Source organism: Pagrus pagrus (assembly GCF_965226575.1).
Source record: "Pagrus pagrus genome assembly, chromosome: 16".
NCBI classification, from domain to species: domain Eukaryota; kingdom Metazoa; phylum Chordata; class Actinopteri; order Spariformes; family Sparidae; genus Pagrus; species Pagrus pagrus.
Window position 1 is genome coordinate 6,895,524 of NC_140200.1, and position 20,682 is coordinate 6,916,205.

The following is a 20,682-nucleotide window of genomic DNA, read 5'->3' on the forward strand; positions in this document are numbered from 1 at the left end:
ACTTAGTTACATCCCATCACTGATTATAGTGGCTAAATCATTAAAACTCATAAAAACATGTTTCATTAGGTCTTTAAAAGCACAGAAAAATTATCAATAATAAAAATTTCCATGTTATAATTTATTCTGTTAATTGATTAGTATCACTAATCAGCCATATTTGATTAGTTTAGTAATGACCCTACTGTTGGGGTGCTGTCCTGGTACAAACAGCAGGTGGCAGCAGAGGCCTGTTTCACAGCGACGCTTTATTTGTTTTCATGATTGACACGTGTGTGGTTTCTGTGTTTTTCTAATGTGTCAACATCAGCGCTGCTCGTTGCTCACTTCTCCGTGTAAAACACATTTCAGGCACAAAAAAAAAAGCGCTTTGTTTATCTTGTCAAATGAACCAATGAGAAGCCGCGCTGGGGTCACCGCCTCCTGTCAACAGACGACGAGGACCAATGGGAGCAGAGGATGGGCGGGAGGGAGGAGAAAAACCAGAGCCGTGCACAAACAAAGTTACTCAGAGCGGTTTTGTTGGGGAAACGCGCTGTATTTCCTCTTTTTAACGTGGCGAAATGAAGGTCAGGTTAGATTTGGAGGAGATGTGATCATGTCAGAGGAGAAACTGAAGGGGGTGGAGATGAAACAGGGCTGGTGATTTCATGCACGGGTTGCGTCAATGCACGGCTCTGGCTTGCTCGCTGAAGTTGGTAAATAAGGCTTGACCTCGTGGCGGGGAGAGAGAGAGAGACAAACTGGATTAAACACAGCAGCAGCAGCAAGAGAAGGAAAGAGGAGGAGGACGACTGCAACCTGCGACTCTTACAGCCACCGTCCAGCGGGAGAGGAAGCCTCCCGAGGAGCTGCGGGTTCATACTGACTCAATCACAGCGACCAGCCCGACTCGTCCCCGCTGCTGACCTCGTTTGACACAGTCGGAGGAGCACGCGACCTTGCAGGAGAGCTGCTGGTGAGCGATTATAGTCCTAATATCACACGTTATCATGCATTAGATACTGAAGTTGAACATGTGTCGTGTTGTTTCACCTTTTCTATCACCTCAAACTGCCTCAGTGTGCAAATCAAATGCGGACGTGCGTGGCGTGGGTGGCTGTTCTGCAAAAGTTGACTGCGAAATACCTCAAAAGTGTTCACGTAAAGTCTGGCTGAAACGCTGGTTTATTGACAACATGGCAACACGCGTGTTATTGTAGTGCCTCGCGGCCACACGCGCGCACGAGGGAGGTTTAGTACTCGCGGATATGAAGTGGGTCATTATGTGGCTTTACTCTCATAAAGTGATGTGAAACTGTGGGGCCTCTCTGCGTGTGTGGAGGTGTATCAAAGAAGCTTGTGTCTGAAAGGAGCTTTAAAGGAGCAGTATGAAGAAATTCAAACTAATTTGCAATATTAATGAGGTAATGATACAATCTCAGAAATATTTGTTGTGTCAATAACTGATAAACAAGCTGTTCTCAGAGGAAAATAAGATCACCAGGACTCTGTTTGAAGCTAGAAAGGTGGCAGGGTCCGCCACATGTAAACAAAAGTAAAACAGTATGAAGTGGTGTTGTCCTTTAAGGGCAGTTTGTTTATTCAGTCATGAAAACAAAGACAGTTTAAAAAAAATAAAGAAAAATAAAGGTCACATTAAATCTTTCTCACCTGATTAAACTACACAGTGCACCTTTAAATTCAGTACCACCAGCGATGTCCAACTGGAAACTAACATCAGTTATGTCTTGCTTGAATTGATCGGCAAATATTTATTCATCTTAATGTTCTGATTGAACTTCAGTGAGGATTCACTAGACAATAGTTTCAGATACGTGTTTACAAAGTGGTTATATCTGCACAATATATTAAAGCGAGTGTGTGTAAAGAAATTAAAGCACAACCACACTGGATTATATGAATAATATATACATCTTTTCTTGCATTATGTTCTGTAAAAACAAAGTTTTAATTTGCAGATATATGTGTGATATATAAACATACAGTAATACATGTGTATATCTACCCTGCATGTGTGTATAGGGTGTGTTTGGAGCTGTAGTGTAAAATCTGACTGATATTTGGGCTGATACAAGTTTATCACAGAGATTTATCACTGTGGTTGTTTATACGAACACAGTCACTATAATTGAGATATTGTCATCAGTGTTTCCTTTATATAGTTTGTCCATTAACGAGCAGCGATAAGTTTGTGGCTCAGTGTACAACCTGGTAACCAAATTTCCGGGATCCTTATCTCAAAGCTTTGTTTATGTAAGGAACCAAACATTGATAATGGCCTTAAAAACACGCTCCTGTGGCCAATACTGAAACAGTAAGCGACAACTTTATTATCCTTTTATACCGAGCAGGTTATTTTACTCTGCTACAAATTGAAGTTTATGAAACTTTGACTGATAATCATATTTGTTTTTCTACATTTAACAGTCAACAATGCAATTAATGTAAATTAATAGAATCTGTCAGTGACGGTATAAATCTTTACAGTGTTTATTTATAGTCAGAGTTATTAAAGCTTCATGTTATGTGCCACAGTTATCAAGGGAAAGCATTAGAACAGTAACAATAAGATTTTCTTATTCAGTAAAGGCCATACTGTACACTGTATACGTGCCCTACATGTTAGTTGCCGGTTAAATGTTTTTAATTGGGTAACCCGTTCAAATAAAACCACAGATGTTCCTCCTGTTGTGTAATCTTGAAGGAGACATGGTTTTTGTCACGTTTCCCTTGTTTCGTGAATCACTTAATTGGAAACATTTCCCACTTTTGCTCAGGATCGGTAGTCGACGGGCAGTGACGAGAGGTTGTTCGGAAAGCCATGAGGTTTACTGAACAGCGCTCCGATATAGACTCCCGCTCAGCTGTGATGCCCGGCTATTTTCATAACAGTGAGTCAACAGCTTGTGGAACGACAGACAACAACTGAGGGCTTAGGCGTGTGCGTGTGTCCCCCGTACAATACCATTTATAATCCCGGTCGGTGTGCAGCCACAAATAACCCTGCTGTGACCTCTCGCCCCCTTCAGAAACTGACCTTTAAGCCGTCCTGGTCTCTCCCTGTTACATTTTTATTCAGGTCTTACATTGTGTATGTACATAGTGTTCTCTCCTCTGTTTCTGATTGTTGGCTTGCAGAGACAAAGTAGCTTCTCTACACCTACTGAGGCAACACACCCACATTTTGACAAATGGGAAGTTGCTCAATAGATTACATTTGGCAACACTTACTTCTCCTCCGTAGTATCAGAAAAATATTAAACCAACCATTCTGAATCCTGCAGAAATGCACATAGATTAAAGCATTTTTTAAAAGTATGTTGTTGTAGTAATGCGTGCAGCGCATGAGTAAATGTTTTCTATGTAAAGACGCTCCATGAGGCGTGCAGGTTTGTGTTGGTAGGTTTCTTCGCCTCAGTACGAACTTCCTTTATAAATTCCCAGCATGCCAGAAGATCTTGCAGGATCTTGCTGCTGTTGCACGAAGGTATTTATTATGACGATAAAGCACAGAGAACAATCTGTTGTTATTTTCTGTGCATTGTAAATGAAACATGCCAACACCTGCAGCATTACTGCAGTCCATCCATCCATCCATGTAGTCTGCGTATTTGTAAACTAAGGTGTATAGCACCTTTTTAACAAGGTAATTCAGAGTGCTCTTTATAAGACATGACGTAAAAGAAACACAATATAAAGACACATAAGTAGGATTTTTGTAACCAAAGATGTTCTCAGACCCTGACGACAAGACCTGATAGTTCAAGCTGATCTGAGTTTTCTGGGAGTTTGACCTGATGCCTGGGCTTTTCATAACGGAGCAGCTGCAGATCAGAAACCTGTTTTCATTAACCAACAGTAGTATTGTGAAGAAGATTATATGGCACACAGGTACCAGTGTAAAGGTCTGAGAACTGGAGTGATGGTCTCAGTGAGGACTCCAGCAGCAGTCCAGGCTACTGATGATAAATGCATGGATGGGTTTTCCTAAATCCTGCAGAGACAACTCCCTTAATTATTGTAATCTGAAGGTGATAGTAGGCTGATTTTAATTTCTGACCTGGCTTGTAGTTTTTAATTTAAGCAAATAGACCATTTCTGTCTTTTTTTCCTCCAATCACATCCAATTATAGCTTTGTTCAGTGCATTTACTCAGCACTTGTGTGGGAACAATAGTCCCTGTCCTTCAAATAGGATTCAAACCTCTTTAGCTTGTGCAGAAAGTCCAATCAAGAGTCTCGCTAGTGACATGTTGTGGTCGACAGCAGCACTGAGATCGTATAATGCTAAGACCCTTAGTATAGTATAATACTAAGATTCGCTGAACATCTGATGCCCTGCAGTCGAGTTAGAAAATGAAGGCAGCAGCAGGAGGGTTTAAAATGTTGTACAGTTTTCTACAAGGTATTATAGCTGATAGGATCAAATTGTGTCGAGCTAATGGGATCGCTTTGAAGTGGATGCAAGCGAGGGCAAATCAGTGAAATAGAGGAAATTACAGCTCGTCTAATTTTCCGAGTTTTCCCATTTGACCTTTGTGGGAGCAGTGGGCATCAATTTTAGAACTGAAATTATCCACAAGATCATCGACTGGGAGCTGAGCGGGGGTCGGGTGTGGAGGAGGAAGCCAGAATAAATGCATCACTGGTGTTTTCCATGACTTCAAAGAAAACACAGGATTTGTCCACAGAGAGCAGAATCACTCACCACCGACTGAGCCCGTTCTTGTATGTGGGCTTCAGCACGTAATGCAGATGATTAGTAGCATTTCAGCAAGTTCTGCTGCTGTTTGTCTTCCTGATCTATTGCTTGTGGCAGCTGTTGATCCCTGATGACGTCTTGTTTTAGGCCCTGTCCAAATGTGCGAAAACAAAGCTTTTTCTTTGGGTTTTGGCCTTTTGTAAACATATAAACGGCATTTTATGTCACTGAAAACAAACGTTTGGAAAACTCCTCCCGGGGTGAAGATATTCAGAGGCTCAGTGTCAGTGTCTGGACGGGCAGCAACTGAGATTTTTTGGAAACCGTGACGCAGATACCCACATTGGCTTCACAGCTGGGCCTTATCAGTCTCTGTATTATCACTGGCAAGTATGAAATCTGAGTATGTGTTACGATATTTGAGCAATTAAGTTTGCACATTGATGGAACGGATGTTATCTTATAATCTATATTTAGAAAGACGCAAATGGACCTTGATAATACAATGATTCAAACTGTTTTTTACGCCGACACACGCATGCCCAGTGTACCTGAATGGACCGGTCATATGTGATTCCAGTTGTGTTAGTATGGATCTGATAAGATAAGATGTACCTTTATTGATCCCTGTGGGAGAATTCAATGGACACAGCAGAACGAGGGAACAAACGGTGTGTAAACAATAACACGAAGCAGCGTGAGGTAGGAGACTGAGAGAAAAATAAAACAGAATAAAGTAAAATAAAGTGGAGTAGGCTTTAGGGAACCAGCTTGCTTAGTCACAAGCTTATTGTGCAAAGCTTTAGAGAAAGTCTGAGATGTGTTTTCTGTTCCTTCACAATGAATATAATTCTAGGGTAAATCAAAGATGATTACATACATGACATAAAAATTAAGATACAAACCAGTGCCTTCCATAAAAGTGCACGCCTGTTTTTTATGTTTTTTGTTTATCGGGCTCTGGCTGTTGGTCCTTTGTGCCACCCCCGGTCTCGAGTCCACCGACTGAAAACGCACAGCAGCCCTAAAGGAGGGACGGATGACCCACTTACTGACTCGGTGTGTGTATGTGTGCGCAGCAGCGCTCCTGAATTGCTTCGACTCTTTCTGCAACGGCTTTTTCCATTGGCCCAAATCCCAGACGAACTGTGTTGAAGCACGTCGTCACACCCAACAAAACGGCACCTGTAACACACTAACAAACACACTCGGCAACAGAGAGGAATGCAGCGGCTACTCTGGCATTGAGATAACAGCCAGAGAGATAAGAAGAGGAGGAAATTTGGCTTTCATTTGTGTCCTAAATGGACCTTAAATTACATTCAAAAGCATTATCACGTCAGAGTTCAAGCTAAATCTGCCAAACGTTGAAACTCCAGATTAATCCCTGGACAGAAATGGCGCAATATTTCAAGATGGGAGTAAATAGAAAACAATCTCAGACTCCTATCAGCTGCAGAAATAGGTAGAGGTAAAGTGTGACATGCCATCCTTGTGCATGGACCAAACATGTGCACATGCATCTGCTCGCGCACAGAAATAGCTGGAAGAGGCAGCAGCCAGCAACTCTCCGTCTCCTCCCTCAGAGTCTCCAGTGACATTTTCAGATCCAGTTCTCGACCGCATACGCATAGCTTCATAGCATGAATGTTTGCACAGTGTTCCCCTCTTTCCTTTCTTGTGTGCGTGGTGCTCGCACAAGGATTACAGGGCAAAAGTATTTTTAGACAAAGTATTAGAGTCATCTCAAGATGCGGCAGCTGTCTGCGTGTGTGAGTGAGTGCGTTGCTGTTTGGCAGCAGAATGTGTGTTGATTGGAGGTTTTTATATCTCTTTCCACTCGCCTCCTTGTCCGTCTGCATTTGTCTCTGTGCCTCTCATCTTCACTGACAAGGTGACGTTACCAATTTTAGATATCTCACCTCTCAGTTTGTCTGCGAACAGTATTTGCTACCAGGCCTACTATGTGTGGAATCAGCTGTAGCATAAATAACAGTCAGCCTCATTTTGCTGTGTTTTTTTCTTTCTGTCCTTCTCTCTCTAGTCCATCATGGCAGGCGATATGATGTTACTGATGCGAGGTTTGGCCAAGTTGAGCCAGGCGGTTGCAGAGACTCAGGGAAGCGCTCTCCGCAGTGGAGCAGGTAAATCCAGCGTACATATTTAGTTTAAAATGTATCAATGTGAATGTTTTCCCCCAGTTGTTCATTTTCTGTTTTGTGTTTTTATTACCTCTTATTATGGGCAATAACATTGATGACTTTGCTGTATGGTTACTTGTTAATATCTTACTGAAACACCAGTAAAGCTAATAAAAGTATTTTGTTATCTGTAACCCAGGAGTCCCGATAGTTGGTGCTGCAGTCCAAGGTGTCCAATCGGCGGCTGAACAAGGCCTCTCTGCTGCTATGATGAAAATGCAGGTGTGTGTAGGTGTTTGTGTGAATACTAATGTGCCACTTGGCAGCATAGTTGGATAACTGTAAATTGCATTCAGTGTCAAACGACCACTACGTATGTCTTGTCCAGGAGCTGTCTGGTCAGCAGCAGACCTCTTCATCAGAGTCAGAGTACGACTTCCCACCGGACGACAGCGCATTTGCAGGTTCAGAGTTCAGAGAGGAAGGTGTTGACTTTACGGTGGATCGCACGGGAAGTACTGATGAAGCAGGAGTCCATCCCAGTGCAGCAGCACCAGAAACGAGCCATGTCGGTGGGAAGCAATCGTTGTTTGAGGGATACAAAGATCCCAGCAAACAGTTTAGTGGACAGACCAGATCTTACCACCAAGACGCCAGGTATAAACAGTTTCTCTTCAATTACAGTCTACAGTGTTGAAGTCTTTTCTGCTGTTTGGAGGATAAAGGTAATCATTCTTACTTTGGGTGTGGCAGACATTTTGTTGGACATCCACATCTTTACAACCAAAGTCTGAACAGGCATTTGTGGGGACAGCTGCACTGTCAGCATCCGGTCGGTCAGCGCAGGAGCTACCATCAGGACCCGACCACAGTCGGAGGGCTGACGGCTGAAGACATCGAGAAGGCGAGACAGAGAAAAAGCCCTGAGAAACAACACAAACAGATGGTAACTCCTGTTCCTCAACACGAACACACACAGACGTTGATGATAACATTTACCGCTCCGTGCACACCCTGATAATTTAACAGTAAGATATCTTTGCTGCTCTTGTCTTCTTTAGCTGAGTGAGAGAGCCCGAGAGAGGAAAGTGCCAGTGACTCGGCTCAGCAGACTGGCCAACTTTGGAGGTACAGTAATTCAACTCTGTTTGAATCTTGGCTGATTCATTGATTGATTGTATCTTCAGGTATGTGTGTGGCTGCGTGCAAGTCTGCAAGTCCACCTTTTTGACAAAATGATTGACAAAATGTAGGATATTAAAAATGGATTTAGGGACTAATGAACACGAAAGGCTCATCCGAAGATACGCTAATGAAAACCTAATAATAAGTAATTTATTCAATTTCCCAAATCTTAGAGTATATGAATATTTTAGATCCTCTGGAGGGCTTTGGTAAGTAATGTGACATGAAATTGAGTTGCTGACATTCAGGAAACTAACCTTGTAATCTTTCGTCCAACGGTAAGCTAACACCCCCTCGATATGCTGGGGGCGCTTGGTTCAGGAGAGTTGTTGTTGTTACGTTAAAGCACGACCTTCTGCACAGTTATTAACATCGAGTGTATGCAGAGGACGTACGGACAGAAACAAATGACGGCCAGAACAAAAACACACAGGAATGTGACTGACATGAGTCAAGTCAAACAAACCATTCAAGAAATTAGGTCAAAGGTATCGGGTGCCTATTAATGGACCTTATTGCGCTTATCCAGATAAAAACGTTCCTTGATAGTCAGCTGCAGACTGAGAGAGAGACTTCAGCAGAACTTCAGCTGTAATAAAATCTGTGTGAGCAGATTGTTGTGTGGTAGTTAATCTTCTGTTGGACCGTGTTAACGGGTCTCTCAGACTGTTAACTGCAACATATTGAAAGCATAATGTCAGTGCTAATCCAATTACTAAAATGAAGATCTTATCTGGACGGGATGTTTTTTAAGTGCTATTCAGAGGCTAAAACGTTCAAACAAGCGTGGTGAAAAGCTCACAACGAGCCTCGGACGTTAGTTTAACATGGCGGATCAGCGCTCGCAGATCAGCAGCTTGACTGGTGACGGATAAAGTTAACAGGTGGCACTATGTTGACCAGAAGCGCAGAGTGTGAGAGGGAGGACGTCAACTGTGTACAAAAGTGAAGCCTGAGCAGAGGTACACACGAGTCTGCCAACTCAGAATTTAGCCACAGCCGAGTGGATTCAGCGTGTTGACAGTTGTAACATTTAGAAGGTGTCGGAGAGCTGGAGGGGGGAGGAGGAATGTGTCCTCGGCCCGTCCTTCACTCTTCTGCAGCATTTGTTGACAAAGATATACAGGTTTTATGAAAGACGTTTTCAGGCATTCAGGTTGAGAACAAGCTGCAAAGTTATTAATAGAGTCAGAAATCTGTTGGCAAGTTTCCTATCACCAGCTAAAAAAATCTTCTTTCTGTTTCCTGCATGTCACTACTTTGAAAGGTTTGCTGGCGGTTGGACTGTATATTATGTAGTATAGTATTCTCAAAAAAGAAAACAGGAATAGTCTTTTAAAGCGTGTACGTAGCGTTCAGCAGCATTCTGTAAACACGTGACTGTTTTTGAATGATTGACGGACGCTTGTGCTCGGTCTAGAAAAGACTATGCCACTCAGAGATGCTGCAGGAAACGCTGATCTCTGCACACATTCAGATCGTACAGATACGTGCACACAGTGACGTGGTGCTGCTGTTTTTAGTGCTTATCATTTAAATCTCCACTGAAGCAGAAAGACAAAACCGGTGAGATAAGTGCGTTGGAAGGGAAAGAATAAATAAAGGGTATCAGGTTGCACATTTTCTCAGGTAATGTGGCGCGCATCCGTCTTTCCTCTGGTCCGACCTGTCTCCAACAATAGAGGTGATGATGAAATGTTGTTGACCGATGGGAAAATGCTCAGTCAACTTGTATTCCTGTTGGCACACTGTGTCCTGATCTGCCCATCTAACCATCGGACCTCAGATTTGCCGCTTCAGAGACCGCTGACTAACAGATTATGTAATGCTGAGTTATGTAAGGTAGAGACCACGCTCAGAGGAATGCGCTCACAGTTGGCACATAACTCGCGCACGCTTGATTTCCTTTTTATAATCTGTCTGTAACCTCGTATCTTTTTTTTTTTTTGAAGATTAAATATTTCAGCCGTTTATTTATTAATATAATTAGAGTAATGATATAATCTCCATGTGCTCTGTTGGGCTGGAAGAACTGCAGCTGTTACACTTCTGTCATTGTCCTCTGCTTAACTGCACGTTTGACATTTTCTCATATGTTGTGGTGCATATGCTATTTTGATGAGAATAACAACCTTCAGAGGCAACAGATGGCTTCACATAGGCAGTTTATTTATAGACACACAAACATCACTGAACACTGGTGAAATATTCTGACTGGCGTTAAAACAGCTGACTGCCAATGAAGCGACTGACTCACTTATAGGATGCTTTTGCAGTGTCACCGTAGCGCTGGGCGAGATGACCTTAAAGTGATATTGTAATAGTTTTTGGCTATATCACAGTACACTATATACATCTGTATATTTTGAAATCTCCTAGGACAAGGTGGCAAAAACAAATATCCAGATATTTTTGACTAAATACCTCAATATTGATATTTGTACTGTGAGATTTTTGATAATCATCAATAATAGGAACATGATGACTAGTTTGATGAAGTCTCTAATGTCAATTCTTACCTCATATCAGACCCTGTGCTTTCTTATCTGTGTTAGTACAGGTGTGTGTCTGTCCGAGTGTTGAACAACTTCCTTGTGTGTAACATAGTTAACATTTTTAAAATGTTTTTTTCGATGTTTGTTCAGGACAGACCACGTTCATTCAAGTGTGTCATTGTTCTGTCTGTGTGTCCTCCAGGTCTCGCTGTGGGTTTGGGTTTTGGAGCTCTGGCAGAAGTCGCTAAGAAGACCATCAGACACAATGGTGCGGCAGGTAATGCACCCACAGCTGAGTCATACATATAAATAGGACCTAAAACTCTCCAGTGTGGCTGAATTAAAGCAAATCTGCAAAGAAAAGAGGGTCAAAATTCCCCCATTGCAATGTAAAAGACTGATCTCCAAATATATCCAAATAAAACACAAAATGCTGGTATGAGAAAATGTATTTATTTAAAATACAAGTAATTCCTCATTTAAAAAATACAAAGACATCTCACACAAACTGATATTATAACATTAGCAATTTAGTCGCCTCAGTATGGGTTTGATTTTGTTGCCAGGGTCTTTCATGACCCTTAATGTTTCTTTTTGCAATATTGTTGTGGTGTTTTTGTGATACTCAGATATTCACTTTTGTTTAAATTTAAGACAATTCCAGTCTAATTGCAGATGTATTGTCTGAGATACTGAATCATGCACATGAGCAGTTGCACAACTGTTATGCTGGGAATGACAGGGGCTTTTTTTCTAAATGCATTGTGCCATGGATTTGTGTAATCAGAAATCCATACACCCAAATTGCTGGATATAATAAAGTTATTATTCAGGCCAAGTCTCAGAGTTTTGTGCCTGTAAGGACAGGTATGTTTCTTATCTTTGGCTTGTTTGGCTCATGGTTGGATCCGGTGATTTTGCAACTGCGTTCTTATTGAATAGCACCATAAAAGGCTAGCATCATTTTTGAGTGCCCATCCTTCATGCGTGTTGTTACAAGCTGCACAGGTAGGCCGCCTCCCTCGCAAACCTACCACCTACTGTAAACAGCCAGTCCTGCTCTGCACCGTGAGCCTGCTAATCCTAAAACGGAGCTAAGCTCAAACAGCGTACGGACGTAAATCTGTGGCACTTGTGCGTCTGTTTGTGGGTGTTCATCTGTGTGTGTGGTTAATCCCAGCAGTCTGTGTGTATGTGTGTGTCTGTAAATCTCTGTTAAAGCCTCTGAAGGCAGCTTCAGACACTCTGAAACGCACTACCTGACGACCTACTGACACATATTCACACATCTGCTGGGATATATACGTAAACACATGCGTATAGTGTGTATAAAGTTAAACCATTAAACTATTGATATTGACATCGATCAATGCCAAATGACTTCACCTGTACATCAAACAAAAAAAGTTACATAGTTGATTATTTTGTGCTCCTGCAGGTGACAACAAGAAAGGCGTCCTGGACTCCAGCCCCTTCCTGTCCGAGGCCAACGCTGAGCGCATCGTCAGGACACTGTGTAAAGTCAGAGGAGCCGCATTAAAACTGGGACAGATGCTCAGCATTCAAGGTGTGTGACAAACACACGCATACGCACATCCAACCACAAAGGAAAGAACACGCACACGGGAGCGAGATGGAGGAGGTAGAGATTAAAAGAGGGATGAGAGTCAGCCTGAATAAACTGAAAGTGAGAAGTGACACATGGCAGAATGGACACAAATAGAATAAGAAGAAAGCTGACGAGTCCCTCGCTTTGAAATTGTGCAGCAACTGTGTTGAAAAGCAAATCATCGTATGAGGAAACTCAGTTACAAAGAGACACATTTATTTTTCCCACCAGCTGTGGAGGCCACAGATCCATCCACCATCTATATTTAGGATGGAAACTATTAGTGTACTTTTTTTTAAGGTGACAGATTTCTGTGCTAACTTTTTTGTTGACGGGGTCTGATTGTTCTCGATCAGTGACTGCCAAGAGTCCAGTTTCAGGTCACCTTCTCTCTGCCAGCATGACGAAGTCTTTTACGACTGGTGGGTAAACTCAGTGCGGGTTTAGTGGAGTTTTGCTGAGCTGTTGATGTTTTTTTCTCCACGCTCTGTCGGAGTCGTGACATTAGCATTGACCTGTTACTGCACACAGACACAAACATACAGGTAGTTGGGAGCGAGCTACTAAGTTGGTCCCATTTTGTGTTGTTGGATTTGTATTTGTCTTTCCAGTAGAGAGTGTACGTACTCTCGGCTTGCATAGATCCCAAATAAAATCAGTGGTGTCGTCGGTTGATCTCATTCTGGCCATGATGACTCTTCCGGAGATTTAGGAGGTTTATCCATGTTGACACTGTCGCTGTGTGAGCACTGAGCAACACCCTCTCTTTTGCACATGCATTACACAAAGGTCAAGTGTGTGTTGGTGCATGTCAGCAGGCAGAGCTGGGGATGGCTGGGCAGTATCTCTTAAAAATATATCAATACATTACACAAAACTACACAAAAACTACGAAAAATGGAACTTAGCTACTCGATTCGCGAGGCAACTATGAAGGCAGCTGATTCAACCGGCAAGCTACTGCAAAATGTAGTCACCACTACTAGTTTAATTCCATGATGTTCACTACTTCCGAGCACAGCGGGTAGCAGCAGTGAGAATGAGTCATAGTGTAAGTTAGTGCTCACACATATGCCGGACGTAAGCTGAAGACTAGAAGGCCGTTGGCAGTAAACATCCTGGCACAGACCGAGGGCAGCTGGGTCGGGTAACGGCACTAAACACGTCGTTGATTACGTTTTCCTCTGCTGCCCTCGCTGCCCGACCTTGGCTGGTGACCCTTGTCCTTTGGCATTCATAACCTGCATTCATGACAGTACAGGGTAGTAAATACAATTCACAAGCACAGTAGGAGGGAAAAGGACATTGAACTTGTGCATGTTTGTGGTTATTTGCAGAACTTGTCCACTCTCAGGTGGCGACAAGTGATTCTTAAATCATGGACGAGAAAGGTCTCGGCTGTAACTGTAACACTGATCCAGAATAGTGTCAACCTTGAGGAGTCCGAAACTATTTTGACGCTGATAATAAAGTTTGACCTTGTTTTGTCAACAAAGTCAGCCAATGTCATCTTTGCGGCTGCCTAGCAGTCTTAGCTTTTTCCTTGTAGTAAAGTCACGTGTTTCTTTATTTCAGACGATGCCTTCATCAACCCTCAACTGGCCAAGATCTTTGAGCGTGTAAGACAGAGCGCCGACTTCATGCCAATCAAGCAGATGACGGTAAGTGTCTTTAACAAGCGATTATAATTGAGTGATATAACGAGATCAGTTTTACGTCTGGTGATGACAAGATATCGACCTGAAAAAGACGAGCAGCAAAAAATAGCAGCTATCCGTGTGTGTCTGTAGAAAGCGTTGAACAGCGACTTGGGTCCGAACTGGAGGGACAAGCTGGAGTCGTTCGAGGAGCGTCCGTTTGCAGCGGCGTCCATTGGCCAAGTTCACCTGGCGAGGATGAAGGATGGCAGGGAGGTGGCCATGAAAATACAGGTAGGCTGTGAACATGTGTTTGTGTGTACGCAGTTCATGTTATGAAGATAAACACTGTGCCTGGAGTGCGTTTGTCGTATATTCTGATCTCTGGTGTGTTTACAGATCAGATCTGAGTCAGCATAAACATCAGATGCTGGTGGTTTCTTACTGAGGCACATCTGAGCTGAAGTTATATAATGCCTTTACAATATTTACAGATTATTGAACTGCTTTGCTTTCACTCACACGTCTCACGCAACAGCTCGCTCTTATTTTAATCCATGCAGCTGTCTGCAACGGCTCTGTGGATGTTGATGTTTCAATCGTATGCATCAGTGTCAATGGAAAAATAGATCAGGAATACTCCACATGAGAGGAAATCTGTCTGTCTGACAGCTCCTTTGCTGCTAAACGCTTTGAAAATCATGGACATGACAGAACCGGTGTAGAGGCTTTTCAGTGCCACTATCTGAGCATGACATTGACACGTTTGCGGTCTAGACACGGGGCTATGATGGATTTGCCGGTAATGATAATAATATTATCTCATTACATGGTTTAATCTCATTATAGATCATAATCACAGCTGCAGTTACATTACGCAATGAAGATTTGTTTAAGATATGATCATGAGATTGAAGATTAGTGAGGTTATGAAAAAGAAACCAACCACAGAACAGTTAATGACATCAAAGGTGGACAAATCTGAATTAAAATATGATTTCATTTTCTGTCTCTGTGTGTTTATTTGTTCCCAGTACCCCGGTGTGGCTCAGAGTATCAACAGTGACGTCAACAACCTGATGACGGTGCTGAGTATGAGCAATGCCCTGCCCGAAGGTACAAAGAAACTCAACGCAGAATCTCATACACAAACACACACACAAGTCTTCACGTTGCCCTCTGCTCTTGTAACACTGTATACACCTCTATCTCTCTATGCATACACGTCAACAGAGGCTGTGGCTGGAGGTGTTTATGTTTTCAGGTTGTTCGTCCGTCTCATTCCTGTGAATGCATTATTTCAGGAACTGAAGGAGAGAACGTCCACACAAACCGTCACTGTGAAGTCTCAAAAACACGTTTGGCCACAACACAAGAACTCACATGTTAATTATGATAGAATTTCACACAAATAATGACATTTTATATTCAAACGGTCGAAGGTCGTTATTAATTAACATCATTATTCAGGAACAGAAGGAGAGATTGTGGCCATATTTAACATTTGGTCGCAATCAAGGACACTGATCTTGTGTTCATCGTCTTTACACTTAATATTTTCCATGAAATTCCTTCAAAGTCTTCACTACAAAGGCTGTATGAGTCTGGACCATGTTGGATGTAAACTGCAACTTAACTCGTACATACAGCCACCAGGTGGTCATTCTAGTTTCACCTGTTACTACTGAATCTTTAAATATAATTTCATTGGCATGTAAAGGCTTGTCTTACATTGTCTGCCTTTTTGTTTGTGTCTCTCTCTTTAGGTCTGTTTCCAGAGCACCTGATAGACGTCATGAGAAAAGAGCTAGCATTAGAGTGCGACTATATTCGAGAAGCCCAGTGTGCAAAGAAATTCAAGTGAGTCTTGAATAACATACTTTATGCTAAAGTGTTCCCTCACAAAGCTTCTCGTTCCCTTGCATTGATTCGCGCGTCTGCCTACCTAACATGCATTTATGCGTCTTTCTATTTATCCGTCTGATCCAGGGAGCTTCTGAAGGACCATCCGTTCTTCTATGTACCAGAGGTGATAGAGGAGCTGAGCAGTCGCCATGTCCTGACCACAGAGCTCGTCCCTGGGTTTCCCCTGGACCAGGCCGACGACCTCTCGCAGGAGCTGAAGAACGAGGTGACAAACCAGACCGATAAAAGGATGATAAATGTTTAGCTGGCGGGGAAGAGCAATAGATGCAAAGATAGATGAATGGCTTAACTGTCCTCAAAAGACGACAAAGCATTAGGACACATAAAGAATGAAAATAATTTAAAAATGATTCAGTGAACAATATATTTGTTTGTTCCTGCCTCAGATCTGTTACAACATCCTGATGTTGTGCCTCAGGGAGCTGTTTGAGTTCAGGTACATGCAGACTGACCCCAACTGGTCCAACTTCTTCTACGACCCACAGACACACAGGGTGAGTCTTCTACTACAACGGATAATGATGATAAGAATAAGCAGAGGAATGTGGCTTTGAAAGGAAGATTTGAGAGTCGTGATTATTCTAGGAGATAACTGGATCACTTCTCTGTAGGTGTCGCTGTTGGACTTTGGAGCCACGAGAGGATTTGCTGAGAGTTTCACAGACGTCTACATCGAGGTAAATCAAAGTGGATTGTGTTGTATGCTGTGGTTTACCAGCAGTGAATCATTTAAGCTGTAAAACAGATTATTATGATTGTATAAGATATTAAAGCATGTGTCAGAGATAGAGAGAAAGACAGTTATACATTATAACCTGTGATCGTAGATAATCCGTTCAGCTGCCGAGGGCGACAGAGAGGGAGTTCTGAAGAAATCTATCGAGATGAAGTTCCTGACTGGGTTTGAGTCCAAGGTAAATATGTCTTAATCTGTCTGACTGTCTGCTTTACATCACAAAACATGACTGGACATTTTGGCACTGGTATAGCAAAGATAAATGGGATGAAGTGGCGACTGAAACTCTGAACAGAAACATCAGTTGTTGAAGCGAAAGTAACAGAAGCAGCCAAGTAGAGATGTGGATGTGGAAGTTGTTTGTTCAGACGTAAAGGTGAAAATTTTTTGTTGGATGGTCTTTAGCTGAGACTAAATACACGTTTTTCCCTCCCTGTGTCCAGCCGATGATAAACGCTCATGTCGACGCTGTGATGATCCTCGGCGAGGCCTTCGCCTCCATGGAGTCCTTCGAATTTGGCGCTCAGTCCACCACCGAGAGAATCCACAACCTCATCCCCGTGATGCTCAAACAACGGCTCACCCCGCCTCCGGAGGAGACGTACTCACTCCACCGTAAGATGGGCGGCTCGTTCCTCATCTGCTCCCGGCTGAATGCGAAGCTGAGGTGCAAGGACATGTTTCAAGCTGCATATCAGAAGTACTGGGAAGGCCGCACGCGGCAGCCCTCTGACTCAGCCTGAACCAGTCCCCGAGTCACAGGTGATTTAACGGACAGAGATCCTGGGGCCAAAGTCAACGGTGAGGTCAGGCGGCTTGAAGACGCACAACTGCAGAGCAGAGGACATGTTACCTGGTCATCGAGCACCAGCTTATCTTTCCCACTACGATGAGTTTCTGAAAGGCGTATATTTAGAGCCAGCATTTCATAGTTTGAAAGGAGCAGCAACATCTGGAGCGCTTTAAAGCCGGACTCTATATTTGGCCCTGAGAGAAGAGATGGGATGTGGATAGAAGTAGAGAGACAGCCCTGCATATTAAGGTTTTAAATGAATGTGAAGAAAGGTTGGAATTCTCCTGATGTGTTCAAGATGATTCTTGCGTTTTTCTTGTGTTTTTGCGTTGCTGTGTTTTGTTGAACTTTTGGAAAATCACACCGACTGTCCTGTTTGCCGTCTGCCAGAAATGACATGGCTGGAAACATGAAACATTGATTGTATTAAGGAAAAGGACTGGAACTATATGTAAGCCGACAGTCATGAAACAACAGGGTTAACACAGAATATAGGCAGCACGAGTCACAGTGTTGACCAGGACCAACATGTCTGGGTCACAAATATTTCTGTTTCCAGTGCTTTTCAAGGAAATTTAACTAGATTGTCTGGATCGAAATATAGACGGCGATCAAGTCCGGGTGAATTTAACCGTTTGTAGAAAATGTGACAAACTGGAATTTGTCCACATTTATACACAAAAAGGTCTGACTTTTAACTTTTGTAGGTTTCAGTTGCTGTTAATAGCTTGTAGCTTTTAAAGGGAGAAATCTGTGGGGCAGAAGAAAGTGACCATTAACAGGATCTAAATGTGTTAGAGCGTGATTTTACTCAGTTTGTCTCTGGGGGATGAAAGTCTATAGAGCTTCTACTGTACATGTTTATCCTCCATGTCTCATCTGATTTGTTTTCAGTGTCCATATCTGTCAGATTTAGCTTAATTCCAGTTGATAATGAACAAAAAGTGTTTTTATTTTTAGTACCAAAGCATGATTTATCTCATTCATCGTTAGTATGAGATCGTACAAACATATATAGAAATGAAACCATATAGATCCGCGTTGCTGACTGTAAGAAGATTGAGGGGTTCAGTCTTGAATGTTAATAAACCCACACCGAGATGGAAAGAAGCTCATCCTGATATCGCACAAAACTCCAGCTCGTGTGGGCTCGCCTTGCCTTGTGGGTGATCCCTCCTCCACGCCCCCCCACCTCCCCCCCAGGTGTGAAACCCAAACATCACCTGGCTGGTGTGTGGCTGTGAAAAATCTCTCTGCTCTGCTGTGTGAATGCACTTATAATGGTCTCTGGGGTGAAGCTGGAGAAGAAAAAAAAAAGGTGCCTGTAGGCTTTTAGCTTGAAATCCTGACTTTATATTTCATATCAAGACTCAGTGAGAAGGTGGTTTGAATTTTCTAATCGAGATGGTTGTGATAAAGATATTGTATGGAAAAGAGTAAATGTTTGATCTATACTTGTCACGTGGCTCCTGTGTGGTTTTGTGTGCGATCAGAACACTTTGAATCCATTTGTAAGGACTGTAGCTCTTCGGGGAAACATCAAGGAGTTTATGTATATATAACCCAGGGTTTCTCCACGTATCGTAGCCTTTACGTTAACAGGTTCTAATGTGTGTTTAGAAGAGAAAAAATGCAGTAGGGAGAAGCAGAGAGAGAGGCTGGCTTCCTTATTTAGCAATGTTTTGGCCAGCAATGGAGGAACTGGCGGAGAGCCTGGGAAGTGAGAGAACGCACACACATGCACAAATATTCATCAAATAGACACACACACATTTTATTATTGAGTCAAATTAATCATACCAGTAGTCATGCACAGGAGGGTACAGTTTAGGGTGAGTACATGGAGATTGACACGTAGACACTCGTTCCTCCCCCCTTTTCCCTCTCTGAGTCACCCTGACTGTGACTATTGCTTGGAAAAGCCCATAATCACTCTTTTCCCCGAAGTATTTCATTGTTAAAGGACAAGTTCACCCAAAAATTTAAATTCAGTCATTATCTCACTCGCTCCCATGCCGATGGAAAGTAGGGCGAGGCGTCGTAGTCCACACAACATTTCCGAGCAAGACAGCGTTGCAGCATTCTCCTAAACAATTGAATTAGATGGGGACTTGTTTTAAAACGTTAAAAAAACATAACATGGATCCATACAGCTTAATCAAAGTCTCTGGGAGCACAGAGACCCCACATTGATTAGAGGACATTATGTATATACACCCTCTAGGCACTGTCGAGCTTGTGCACCCACATCAGACAAGGTGCTAACGCTTTTAGCTTAGCAGCAACAGTGAAGATTTCTGCTTGAAAAAGGGTTTAAATAATGTCTTTCAGAGACTTTGATTAAACCAGAGAAGAGGAAGAAGAAGAGGACTTACTTTTAACTTTTGGATGAACTTGTCCTTTAAACTCACAGCCTGTTGTAATTCACCTCAGTGTCCACCTGAGGGCGCTGTTGTGCTTCAACGGTCATGTGGAATAAAGTTCAGACCGTTGCTCAAATACTGACATCAACCCAATAACAGAAGAAAACATAAGCAGCCTGCAGCCGCCCGGATGATGATGTGAATTCAATTCACTCTAACATGTTTAGTAAGTCATTATTCAGCCATTTCCTGTGAGCAGCAGAGATGGAAGAAATTAGAGTGGGAAATAATTACACACAGCAGCAATGTTCATTAGGTGCATGCTCACTCGTACATGATATTGATAATACTCCCATGTATAGGTAAACACCTGAGACACTTGAGGCTGAAGTCATATATCTGAGGCTGAAGAATCTAATCAAACAAAATGCCCTCATATTGTGGCTGCCAACCTAATAATATACAGCATTTAGTTGGTATATATTGCACCGCAAGGATTTAATTTGCTTATGGAAGCCAAAGCCTGCCAACAGATCCATGCACTTTCATTAATTCCAGTTAAATACCATCTGCTGTTTTCCCAGAATACATTTTCTCAAAGTGTACTCGAGGAACAGCGTTCGACTCCCAGAAGGTTTTGTGAGAAGCACACACTGGCCTCAGAATATATTAACCAGAAGGTCAGGACCTGAGAAAAGCAGAGATGACTGCGTTTAATCCAGTTTCAACGTTGTGCCTGTGTTACATCCCGATCACCTGAATGTGTTTTGACGTTGGGAATCAACTCAGCCATGGTTGTGTTTAGACTATAGAGAGGACGGTGGGGGTTGTGGTGGGATGTTGTGCATCTAGTGGTCTGGTCAGAAAGAGCAGAGCTGTTAGAAATCCTTATTTGGTGAGAGAGGAGAGTCGAGGCACAATCCTTAAAGCCACAAACACTCCACTTAAACCGACGTCCTTCAGTGTGATTTGCATCTTTCCCATCCTCGTCACCAGCATGCCCGTGCAGATGGTTAATGAGACTATTTTTATTATCGCCATGGAAACCGATTTTATACAGTTTTTAGTGTGAAGCACTCGAGACGCGCACCTC

At 42.7% G+C, this 20,682-nt stretch overlaps 1 protein-coding gene across 2 annotated transcripts; it reads left to right on the forward strand.

The window, feature by feature from the left end:
- Positions 1-517: 517 nt before the first annotated feature.
- LOC311272012 (atypical kinase COQ8A, mitochondrial-like) lies at positions 518-18,685 on the forward strand. Of its 2 annotated transcripts, none has more exons than XM_084378080.1 (17): positions 518-958; positions 6,749-6,848; positions 7,045-7,127; positions 7,234-7,502; positions 7,599-7,791; positions 7,907-7,973; positions 10,728-10,802; positions 11,964-12,092; positions 13,710-13,795; positions 13,925-14,065; positions 14,806-14,887; positions 15,538-15,631; positions 15,761-15,902; positions 16,084-16,191; positions 16,309-16,374; positions 16,525-16,611; positions 16,877-18,685. In XM_084378080.1, exons 2-17 carry the CDS (start codon positions 6,755-6,757, stop codon positions 17,174-17,176), a joined length of 2,016 nt encoding a protein of 671 aa, XP_084234206.1. In that variant the 5' UTR covers positions 518-958; positions 6,749-6,754; the 3' UTR covers positions 17,177-18,685. The 2 variants fall into 2 exon arrangements, with proteins under 2 accessions (XP_084234206.1, XP_084234207.1); XM_084378081.1 differs by having other exon boundaries at positions 519-958; positions 10,728-10,793.
- The last annotated feature ends 1,997 nt before the right edge of the window (positions 18,686-20,682 follow it).